The sequence below is a fragment of the Mastomys coucha genome, unplaced genomic scaffold (genome assembly GCF_008632895.1).
Source record: "Mastomys coucha isolate ucsf_1 unplaced genomic scaffold, UCSF_Mcou_1 pScaffold21, whole genome shotgun sequence".
Classification (NCBI taxonomy): Eukaryota; Metazoa; Chordata; class Mammalia; order Rodentia; family Muridae; genus Mastomys; species Mastomys coucha.
Window position 1 is genome coordinate 73,847,808 of NW_022196904.1, and position 12,321 is coordinate 73,860,128.

At 48.7% G+C, this 12,321-nt stretch overlaps 1 protein-coding gene across 1 annotated transcript; it reads right to left on the minus strand.

Moving 5' to 3' along the window:
- Nucleotides 1-4,526: 4,526 nt before the first annotated feature.
- Nucleotides 4,527-7,732, minus strand: Tlnrd1 (talin rod domain containing 1). The gene has a single exon (XM_031387224.1). It carries the CDS (start codon nt 6,229-6,231, stop codon nt 5,143-5,145), a length of 1,089 nt encoding a protein of 362 aa, XP_031243084.1. The 5' UTR covers nt 6,232-7,732; the 3' UTR covers nt 4,527-5,142.
- Between the last annotated feature and the right edge of the window lie 4,589 nt (nt 7,733-12,321).

Below are 12,321 nucleotides of genomic sequence, written 5' to 3' on the forward strand. Positions count from 1 at the left end.
TACCTCATGTTACCAAAGAAGTGTTGCAGGGTAAATGTGCATAGGGCCTCTTGGATAAGGTGCCAAAGAGCAGCTCTTACTAGGCAGGGGGTAGGGCCAGGGAATGACTGAGATCCTGTGTACCCTGAGTAATGCATCATGTGAGTAGCAGCTTCTAGTCCCAATCCCCACTCCTGCCACTGTCCCAAGAATAGTGAGAGTCTTTTAAAAGACAACTCTAATTCTTAAGGTGGATCACTCTTATCTCCTGAGTGTATCACATACTACAGTACAAATTTCCTGTCATACATGTTGGAATAGGTCTGCACATAAGTTGCTTGTGAGTATAAACTCAGTACCAGGGCTATAGGGAAAGCTCAGCAGTTAAGAGCACTTGTTGCTCTCACAAGACACCCAGGTTTGGTTCCCAGCATCGATGTGCTGACTCAAATACCCTTTTTGATTCACCTTGCTACTTCTAGGACAAGAGACAATATGTAAGAACATTAGGCCATTTTGCTAGTTTATGTTGTATTGTTTCAGTTTATTTCCAAAGCATAGAAAAAGGGAAGAGAACTCTGCACTTGAGACACACATGCACACACACACACACACACACACAGAGAGAGAGAGAGAGAGAGAGAGAGAGAGAGAGAGAGAGAGAGAGAGAGAGAGAGAGAGAGAGTCAATTCTCAAGCTGAAGAGATGGATCCCAGGTACACAATTTTGATGATGTAATTCTCAAACTTGTCCTCTGATATCCACATGCAAGCTGTGGCACGTGCAATTGCATCCACACACACATCAGATATACACAAAATAAACACAATACACACATACACACACACACTCAAAGATCAATCTAAAAAAAAGCTCTTTGGGCCCGAGGACATACGTCAGTGACAGAACCCTTGCTTGCCACGTACAAAGACTTATATTTAATCCCACAATGTCCAAGAGAGAAGGACACCAGAGCAGAGGAGGAGCTCACAGAAATGATGAAGGCTCCTGATACACAAGTGGTGTACTCTGGATTTAAAGATGGAAAAAAGAGTAAAAAGAAACTTGCATAGTCTCTAGGGCAGGGGGACTCCAACCTGGGCACGCATCCGTCACCTGGAGAGCCTGATACAACACAGACCAGCTATTCTGTTGAACAAAGCTGAGGTGGCATTCAGAACAGTGCAGATGCTGCATCCTTGGACCACATGGCAATACTGTGGTCCTGGTATCACTCACAGCTGAGTCGGCTTCCGTTGCCTTTTGGCCCAGGGAATGACCGTAACTTCCACCTACAGGAACTATCTCACTACTTGCTTATGTAACCTTGTTGCAGGCACTTTATTAGTTTCATTTAAAAACCAAAACCAAAATACATATACGCCAGGCACTCTAGCCTCTGACCTTAATGGGCTCACCGCTTTGTTAAACTGACCCCAATTCTGTTAAACTGACCCCAATCACAGATGCCCGTGCTAACAGCAGGTTTTCCTTGTATCTAGACAACTACAGTTTCTGAGTCTGTTATCATTGTAGGGGGAAGCAGATGACTCCCAGAAACTTTGCTTAAGCAAAATGGACCAATTAGTCACAGATACCCAAAGTAAATAATCGAGCAAACTCTGAGAGGATCTGCCTGGAGCACAAGTGTCTGTTTCTGCCCTTAAAACCCAGGTCTCCTTAAAAACTCTTTCAGTTACTAGAGCTAAAGGTCAAGCCAGGAAGCAGCCACAGGCAGAGGTGCTAAGTCTCTCTGGATTTCTTCTCCAAGTCCTCTCAGTCTCTGCACTGCTCGGTTGCTAACTCTGGAGGTCCTCTGTCCAACCCCCGCCATCCTGCCTGTTCACCAGTCCCATTCATTCAGAAAACAGGTGTTCCTGTTAAAATTAGCTGCCTCAAACTGCAAAATATCTCAGACTCCTATACCAGCTTTAAAAGGAAAGTGAAAAATAACCACCATTCAGCCGTTAACTGACGTTTCCAGAATTACAGACCCCCCTCCACACACACACACACACACACACACACACACACAGAGAGAGAGAGAGAGAGAGAGAGAGAGAGGTGGGGGGGGGCCTGATTTATATTCTTACCAAGAACTCAGGATGAATAAGAAAATCCAAACTTTAAACTGACAAAGAAAGGCTTCTTGTCTTGTTTTGATCTTTTTTTCCCCCCTGGTAATGCCTGAAAGCCTGTTCTGTCCCATTTCCTTCAACTGTCATTGACAATGGCTTTTGTTCAGGGAATTTAGCTGTTTTTCTGTCCTTCTCTTTAGCATTCCTAAGAAGATTCTTGATCAGAACCTTGATCTCTTGGTCAGAAAGGACTCTACATTAAGTCTGACTTACAAACCTTGACCTGGAAAGTCAGGAGAACCAAGGGATGGACTGGAAGTTAGGGGTGGTGAAGTTTAATTTACATATTTATAAAAAGAAGGCAGAGTGAAATGAGGCCGTTCTGATTTTATTCCTGGAACCAGTAACTCTGCTGACCTCATTACAGCCTATTATGAAATAGGTTGATGTACTTCTAAAAAAAAAAAAAAAAAAAAGATTATTTAAAAGAGAAATTTGGCAACTAATACATTGGAAGGAAGTTAGAATGCCAAAGACCAGTGCCCAAGTCCCTGACCAGGCACTGCAGACAAACACACAGAACTGTGCTGTGTGTTACTCACTCTGGCTTCTAAAAAACCTGCTGAAAAGGCAGAGATAATTTCAAGAGACCTACTGTTGGACAAACCCCGACCCTTATAAACCGAAGAGAAAAAAGAAATTAAATATCACATTTCTCAAGGACAGAGATTTTTAACATTCCGCACTCAACCCCTATCATATACACAAGCAGTGAGACAACTGTTACTTGTCTGTGAGAAAGAGCAGTTTCAAATTTAATGTGGAGACTAGCTAGTTAATGTCAAGCAAGGAGATAGGGCATGTCTTTTTTCCTTTTGGCTTGCATAGTTTTACAATTAGTTCTTCAAGGAGTGAGTCCAAGAAAAAACTGACAATTCTTTTTTCTTAATTACCAAAATTACAGGTTTCTGGCCCTTAATTCCTTTCAGTTTACTCTGTGATCTGAAGAATAAAGGAACCATACAAAATTTAGACTCTATCATTATTTGTGTAAACCCAATGGATAGAAATAATTTCCATGTGTATGTAGGATTTCCTTTGGCATCTCCCTCCCCAAGCTCCCTGAAGCTAATCTAGACTAAACTTTACAAAACAGCTGGGAGAATGAACATTCTCAAGGTTACTTATTTTACTTTATATTTTAACGCTTGCATGACCTAATTAGAGAAAGTTAGAGAGAATGCTCCTTTGACCATTTCTTTTTTAATTCCTAATGCATATTTGTTGTCTGAGACAGCCCTGCTGGCCTCAAAATTATGGCTTCAGCCTCTTTAGTGTTGGAATTAGAGGTGTGAGCCACCACAGCCAGCTTTCCTCTGATCAGTGAAAATGAAATGTATATATCCTATACTTTAACTTGTTGTTTAGAAAGTGTGGGAAAAATTGATTTTATAAGTTAAATGTTATATTCTTGCAATAAATACAGCCACTGAAGCAAATCAGTCACATGACTTTCTTCACTCTACTATTTTATGTTGAAAACTTTTCAGATCTGTGGGCACTGCAAAGGTTTAAGCAAATAAATCGCCCTGAAAAAGTAAATGATATTGAAAGCCTATTGTTTTTTGTGCTTGTGGCTCTTCCCAGTTTCAAGGCTGTAGGTAAGTTTGTTCTTTTTAATAAGAAACTTTTTAATAAATGTTTTGAATAAGACACTATTCAACAGTGTCTTCAGCAAATCATAAACTCCCTTAAGAAGCCCATCCCAAAATCCTTTATATATCTCCAGAAAAGCCCAACTATCTGAACATAATTTCAATCAACAAAATATTCTTTCACTACACAACCAACCACTTGAATCAAGGTCATAAAAACAAGCCCTCCACTGGCAATGATGCTCTAAGAAGTCCTGAATACTCCTCAGAAGATAGCTCCTCTATCAAACTGCCCAGAACCTTCTACAAAGCCATAGATAGAGGTTTCTGAGTTAGGCCTAGCCTCACTAAAGGTGCTAAAGGCCCTCAGTTGATACACAGTGTAAGTCCCATGCAAAATCCTGTGAGCTGGCAAAGCAGCATCCACACAGTATTAGGAAGTACTTTAATCTGAAAATGACAAGCCCAATACAAATCAGACTTCAGTAAGCCTGAACCATGGCTCATTATGATGGAGAAATGAGTGGAGGACAGAGAGAGCTAGATTACTTCCCAGAAAAACTAACGGGAAGACAATCCCCCCCCAACACTAACAGCCCTCCCCCAAGCACTGCATAATCCAATCACATATTCGCTTGTCTTTATAAAAATAGATCACATACATTTGTCTTTCTAGGGCGCAAGGATGCTCAGAGAGAAAAGTGGAAAAGGTTAGGCACTGGGGATTCACTTGCCAATGGAAGTAAACAGCTCCATCCCACAGGTGACAGGCAGCATGCACCGCTAGCGAAAACACAGTAACTGCAAAAGGCCATCTGAGAAACATAACAATTTAATAGATGAAATAAATACTCCAGTACATGCAGGGTAAAAACTTGACATTGGGGGGAAAAAATCACTCTATAGTGTAATTTAAAAAATAAAACACACGCTCACAGTAGCTTTCCCCCCACTTGCAAATCATATGGCAAAGTCATTCGCTTTTCACACCATGTATACTCTAATTCAACAAAAATAACGACATACAAAAAGGTAGCTACATCCATGTCTAAAGGAGTGAAAACTGAGGTAACCTTTCATTTAATTAAAAAGAAGAGAGAAATGAACCCATGAGCTCTTTCCTGCACAATTGATAACTGAGTAGAAGGGCTGGAGTGTGCAGGGGTAATCCTGCAGCCAGCAGACTACCCATCTTTTCTGTGTCTGAGTCCCTATAGTGGGCTGGTAGACACCCAGGCCCTCTGAGTACATGTTGAGTGCATGGCCCTGCCTTCTGGAAAATTCCTCTTGAGCATTTAAAATGGGGGGTGGGGGGATCACCTATGGTTTCTTTGGTATAAATGGAAAGGGGAGGAGTTAAGTGTCTTCCTTTAGCCTGGGGTGGAAAACGGGTATGGGGGGCTGGAGTGGGGCTGGGGGGCGGGAGAGTGCTAATTCACAGAATTGGAATTCACTGGCGGTAAAGTCCTGGGTGAAGACCTTTCCCTTAAAGCCTGAGATAGCAGGGTGCAGCCTTCAGACACGGCGCAGGCCGAGTTCCTCAGCCTCTCCCTGTGGTCCGACATCTTGGCGCTCCCATCTGGGTGCTGCGCCAGATCCCTGAGGCACTGGGTCAAGAGCACGCAGGCCGACACCACACTCATGGCACCTCCCAGGATGGCGGTCTGCACCGCCTTGCCCTCAGTGCTCACGGCAGCTGCGCGACCGAGGAACTGAGGCTCGGTGGCAAAGCCCACCAAAGCGCTCACCGCCTGCACCAAGGGCCCACTGAAGAGCGCGCAACGACTGCGGGCCAGCTCGCTGGGGGCCGCCTTCACTTCGCGCACGCATGCTAACAGCGCGGATGCACTGGTGCTCATGCACTTGACGCCCAGCTTGAACTGTTCGCGCGAGAAGCGGTCCCGTGATTTGTCACTGGCCAGGGCGCACGCATCCGTCAGGAACTTGAGGTTTCGAGACAGGCCCTGCGACACCTCCAGCAGCAGCTGTGGGGTCATGTCTGCCAGCGGGGTGGCTCGCAGCACGGCACAACCTTGCTCCACCTCGTGGCGGCAGCGTGTCACACGGTAGCGGTCCACAAGGCCCGGCTGTGCAGGTTGAGCGCCCGGTGTGGCAACGGCTGCCAGGTAGGCCGCATGTGCAGAACACTCGGTCAGCGACACCACCAAGTCGCCCAGTTCCACGAGACTGTCCCCCGCCTCTCCGAAGCGGCCCATGTTGAGCTGGCTCTGCACGTCGTGGGTGAGGATGGACAGCCCCTTCGTGCGCGCGATGATGGTGTCCCGGCACTGCTCGAAGGACTCCGCACCAGCGCCAGGGGAGGCGGGGCCTTCGAAGAGCACCGGCCGCGCCTCGCTAGACAGCAGCAGCAGGTCGGCCACCAGCTGCATCTTGCCCTTGCAGTGATCACAGATCGACACCAGCCTCTTCCGCGGCTGCGAGCCGGCCCCACCGACGGCGCTCCCAGGAGCCGGAGAAGCCGCCTCGCCAGTGGGCTTCCCGGCGCTGCCGCTAGCCATCGCGCCCAGGGGGCACTGGCATGCCGCTGGGGAGCCCGCTACCACCGCCGCCGCGACTCAGCTGGCCAGGGCCGCGCTGCCTTTCGCGCACCATCATGCCACCCACCGCGGCGGGCACCGAGATCCGGGTGGCGGCGGCCGGTGGCCGGGCGTCGCGGGGCGGGCCCAAGCCCGCGGCAAGCTCTTCGGGGAGCTGTGTAGCTCGCGGGAACCGTGAGCCGGAGCACGGCAGACTCTTAGTCCGCGCGCCCCTCTTCACGAGCCTACCAGAAAAGTCCCCGCTGTCGGGCTGTCGCCACCTTCCTGGGCATGGCCGGCCGGGCCGCCGGGGCGGAGAGGGAGGGACGGGGAGGCTGGGAGTTGTCCTTCCTTCCTTCCTTCCTTCCTTTGAAATCAAAATCCTCTGCTCCTAAAGGAACGCGGGCGGCGGCCCCGGCAGGCTTTGCTGTCAGCCGCTGCGCTGCGGCGATCCGGCTCAAGAGCGCACGTGGGCTTCAGGGGCGGCGACCCCGCCAGACGGTACTGGCTGGCGTCGGCGGCCGGAGCTGACGCCCGGGGGCGCGCGGCCGCATCTCCTGCTCCGGCTCTTAGGGCGCTGGGCGGCCACAGGGCCGAGGGCGTGGCTGGCTCTGTGGCGGCCGCGCAGAGTCAGTCGGGCGGGAGGCTGCAACGCAGGGTGCTGGGCGGCCGCGCCTTCCCGCCTGGCGGTTCAGAGTGCGCGGCTCGGCGCCGCGGCGGCACGCCCTCCCCGCCTGAATGGCCTGCGGCCGGCGAGCGGCTGTCGTGGAGATTCCATCTCGGTTTCCCCGCAGAGCCCGCGGGCTCCGCGCATCCGACGCCCCAGGGTGATCGGCTCAGAAGGTGAGCGCGGCGTCGCGGCGGCCGACCCGGGCCCGCACTCCTGCCATGTTTGTCAACCAGCAACTTCCGAGCGACCTCCGAGCAACTGAAAGGAAGGGCGGAGACCGCAGGCCAGGGGACACCCGCCTGCCCGCGCACGCTTGCGGCTTTCGCCTCCTCTCGTCTGCCTCGCCCCCGGCTCGCCGCCGCCACCTCGGCCGTAACCTCCCCGGAGCCTATAGGAATCTTTTGTGTGGCGTCACCGCCTTTCGTTTAAATCCCGCTTCCTCCTCTCGCCCTTCCTCCCGCCCCCTCCGCCGATCCCGGATGCTTGCGCGATGCGCTGCTCCTCCCCCGGGAAGCTGGGGGCCGTGGGAGGACGCCGCGCCCAGCCCCGACGCTGCGGCCCTGGGGCCGGTGGTCCCTGCATCCGGAGAGGCTAGGAAGCGTGTGTGGTGGGGAAGGCCCGCCCTCGCTCCGCGCCCAGGCGCTGTGCATACCCTGGGGACACCGGGGCGCAGCCGCTAGTGGCCTTACGTAAGCTCTCAGCGTGCCCCAGAACTCGATGCTTCCTCCCCGCCGATGGAGCTAGTGTAAAAGGTGATCTGTGTTGCTCGCTTGGGGAGGATGCCACTCACTATTCCCTGGTTCTCCCCATATCCTTCGGATTCCAATCACCTCTGAGATTCGATGACTTTTGTAAGCCCTCCTCCGCCCTTTGTTGTGTTCGACCCTCTCCTGTGGGTGGGTTTCCTTGAAGCAGTGAAAAGGAGCGCCGGTCACGCTCGAGTCCCCACAGCTAGTGGGACTCAAAAGATAGATCCTCCCTGGGGTTGATCTTCCCGCAGCAGCCGTTTAGGAGTTGTGTGACCTTGGGCAAGTTCTCTCTCCAAGTCAGGTAGCTTAAGGCGACCTCGGTTCCAGCTGGCTAGAATTCGTATATGCCTTGATCAGCAGTTCGCCCTTTCCAGACTCCATCTATATAATGGAATAATAGCAGCCATTGTTAAGTAAAGAGCCAGTCTCTGGAGGTAAACATTGTTATCTCTGGGTCACAGACTGGGAAACTGGTGGCCCAGATGGCTCCCCGCCCTGTAACTAGGGATTAAACGTAGAGGAGCTTGAGCTACTGTACTTTTTATTTATTAACTTAACTGATTAAATTGTGCAGTCTGGCTTTGAACTTCTGATCCTCTTCCCTCAGAGTCTCAAGTAGTTTCGATTGTAGGCCTGTGCCGGAGGGCCTTGTGGCCAGGTAGACTAAGTGACTCCTTAAACTCTTGACCACAGCAGATGGCTAGAAGATATGGTCCCCCCCAACCCCACCGCCACAGCCACCCCCTCTCTTTGTGCAGGCCTTATCTGCCAGAAACTCCTGAAACACCTCCCAGCAAAGCACTCTCCTCTCGACCTGCCCTGAAGCCTTCTGCTGGTGCCCAGCACAGCCTGTGTGTGCTCAGCCAATGGAAATGTTTGTTCTTCTGTCTCTTCCTAGGACCTCCACGTCTACATTTTTAAGCCAGTTATAAATGTTATTTATAAGTTGGATGACCTCAAATTTATCATCCAAACCCCAATAGTTTACAGAACAACAGATAAAAACCTGGATAGTCACCCTACTCACAACCAAAAAAAAAAAAAAAGCCCGTCTAGATTCTCTAGATTCTAGGTTGAACCAACTGCCTCTGCAAGCTGAAGCCAGTAAAACCAATGGCTCTCTTAACAAGAAGTGATTCTGTAGGGCTACTTCTTCCATGGTAACCCAGGAATAGCAGTTAGTCCTAAACTAGAGTAGTTTCCTTAACTCTAAGAACCTAAAAGAGGGGCCAGCAAGATAACTCAGTGGGCAAAGGTGGCTGCCACCAAGGTTTGGATTTTGAGATAGTGCCACTCTTACTAAATTGATCTTTCCAACTTCTTTCTTTCTTGTTTTCCTCCTGTCATTGTTCACTTACAGCTTAAACACTGCTTATCTACCATGTGCTAGCCCTTGTTCAAGGCACTGAGTTTACATGATAGACTGTAATAGACAGCCTCTGCCTGTGAAGATTAGAGTCCAGGAAGGGCAGGTTCACAAACAAATGCTCCCAGTTACAGTTTGTTCAGTGAAAGCACAGGACAAAATGGACAGCATATCAAGTACTGCATACTAAGTTTTTTGATCAAGTTGGGTAGACTTATGCATTCTGGTCAATGCTAGGGAAATTGAGGTACACTGCAAGGCAAAGCAGTGGAAAATAAATCTAAGATTCCCAGTTCCTTCTCACCGTGCTGTAACTGCTGGATGGGTGGGGGTTGAGGGGCGATGGTGAGGAAGGACTGTGCCCAGCATCATCCACCTTCAGGAAAGTTTCATCTTCCCTGACACTCTACCTGTAAAATAGCATCTCTCCATTCTCTCTTCTAGTCTCTGGCCATCACCAACTTCATCCATGAACTTGGTTATTAGAAGTACTCCGTTCTTTTGTGCCTGTCTGTTTCATTAAGCATAATGCCATTGAGGTTAATCAGTTCTATAATGTATCAGAATGTCCATTTTTATAGGAAATAATATTCACTTGTGTGTACTTTGGACATTCATACTGAAGTTTCATGGTACACCCCCAGAACTTGTGGACTAGCAACCAAGCTGTCTGTGGTATACAGTGCCCCCCAGTGGTTGTCCATATCTTAACTTTGGACCTGTGTTCTTGGTTTTATGTTTGTGCTCACAGGTGAACAGCATCTCAGGTGATCTTTCTTATACATTTGCAGACATCATGGTTCATTCTCGTTTTCTGAGTATCCGCCTTGGCCATGGTGTCACACACTAGCTCTTGGGAGGTAGAGATAGCAGGATCAGGAGTTCCAGATCTTCTGCCAGCTATGTAAGGAGTTTAAAGCAAGCCAGGCTAGGTAAGACCTAGCCTAAAATCATCAACAACTACAACAAATAACCCCTCTCCTGGAAAAGAGCAATTTACAACTGAAGGATGTGGTCCCATCCCTTTTTTTTCATCACTGTTGATACATAAGAGCCTCTTACTGGCTAGGATGCAGAATCACCATGGAATTGACCACTCTCCTCACTTGGTTTATTCTCTAGCCTTCTGGCACATCCAGATCCTGTCCAGTAACACACTTGGGGCAAGACTTTGGCCTTCAGTTTATACCTTCCCTGTTGCTTCTGTAGTGAGCAAGGAAGCTATGCACAGGCTCAATGAAGGCATTGGCATGAATGCCTGAGCATTTAGCTTCTAGTATCTAGGAGAGTGAGGATTTCCTCCAATTGTTTCCCAGGGTATCCTACAATGTTACTATTGCTATAAACCTCATTGATACCATGGTAAGGCTGCTTGCTTGCACAGGCTAATAATTTCATAGCCTATTCTCCCAGCCAGTGAGAGAAAAGATGAATCCCAGGATTTAGGGACCACAGGCAGCTAACACTAATAATTCCTGGCCAGGATACCTGGTGGTCAGTCCTTAAAGATTAACTCAGGCTGTTACTGCCTCACACAGAGCTTTTCTGGACCTTTAGACACACTTGGGCTTGTCTGTCCCTTGTTTCTGCTGTGTTGTCCGCAGAACCTAACTGAGGCTATTGCCAGGCTGTTTGGGACTACTGGCCTAGCTCCCTCCACAATTCTGCTAACCTGTGAAGAACAGAAGCAGTATCTACTCTTCCCACATCTGGGTGCCTTGCAAAGTCATCAGACAGTGTTAATAGCATCCATTCGTCAGATATTCCTACAATTTCTTTTTGGTTTTTGGTTTTTGGTTTTTTGAGACAGGGTTTCTCTGTGTAGCCCTGGCTGTCCTGGAACTCACTCTGTAGACCAGGCTGGCCTCAAACTCAGAAATCTGCCTGCCTCCTGCCTCTGCCTCCTAAGTGCTGGGATTAAAGGCATGCGCCACCACTGCCCGGCCACCACAATTTGATTCCTAAAGGGTTAATATTCGCCTCCTACCAGGTGCTAGGCCTCATTGATCTCATGCAAGGTTTCAGGTAGTGTTAGAAGGTGTTGCTCTCACTCCTTAGCTGTAGAGAACGTAAGCCTCTCTCATTAAACTTAGGATGCACTTGGAATGAGCATTTAACCCAGAGCCTGGCCCCTCATTTAGGCACTGAACACAGTTTTACTTACATCTGACCCCTTTTCTCCAGCTCTATGCTGCACTGTCTCAGACCTGGTGTAGATTCCAGGGCCATCTGAGTTCTCCTGGCTCTAGACTTTGAAACTAGTGTTACTACTCTGTAAGCCTCACTGGTGCCATAGTAGAAGGACATCAGGGAAGAACGTGTCCTGGATTTCTGGGTCCATATTTTTGTCCCATGGCTATACCATGTATTTGACCACAGTTGAATGATTCCAAGACTAAAACAGGGGCAGGATCTGGGGCGATGGCTCAGTGAGTAAAGCACTTGCTGAGCAAGTATGGGGACCAAAGTTTGGATTCCTGGGATCTACATAAAGCTAGGTGGGCCAGCCCTCAAAGAGGCAGAAAAGGGAATCTCTGTAGTAAGCTAGCTAACCAGATTAATAGAAATGATAAACTCCGGGTTTAAAGAAAATAACCTGCTTCATTGTATTATTAAGTGGAAATCAATGAAGGGAGACACTAGATATTAACCTCTGGCCTTCACATGAATCATACACACACAGAAGAAATAAGTACAGACATTTACCATGGCATGATGATCCCTTTATCTCCTGACCTGGAATCTGTAGAATGTACTGTAGATGGCTTAGCCCCTCTGCTATTGCAAACCTTTTTATATGACACCAAGGACTTCAGGTTCACCCTCCTGTCAATGTCTCACCTGCTTAACAGGAAGTCGTTAGGCAAATGAGGTTGTTCAGGGTTCCAAAACACCAGTATACACTTAATGTATCAAATGTTGAAAATGGAGTTGCTCCAGATGTTTTCAGATCAATGGAGTAGGAGCCAGATGTGTTTCCTCCTCAGATGACAGTCAGCAGCCCTGGAAATTCTGACTTGTTTTAACAATTGTGGTACAATACTTAAAAAGAAAAGAAAAGAAAACTTTTTATTTTCTGTAACTAGATATTTCAGGCCAAGAAAACCAGCATTTTTTTTTTAAACCTTACCTTGGCAGTTGGCAGAATGAATGACCAGGGTGACCCCACCCTGCAGAGCACATGATCTGCCACAGCTGTGTATGTTTTTTAGCATGACTGTGCCAGGACAGAGCTCCAAGCCACTGGGTGGAGCAATGTGCCCCTGGGAGAAGGCTCATGACATTTC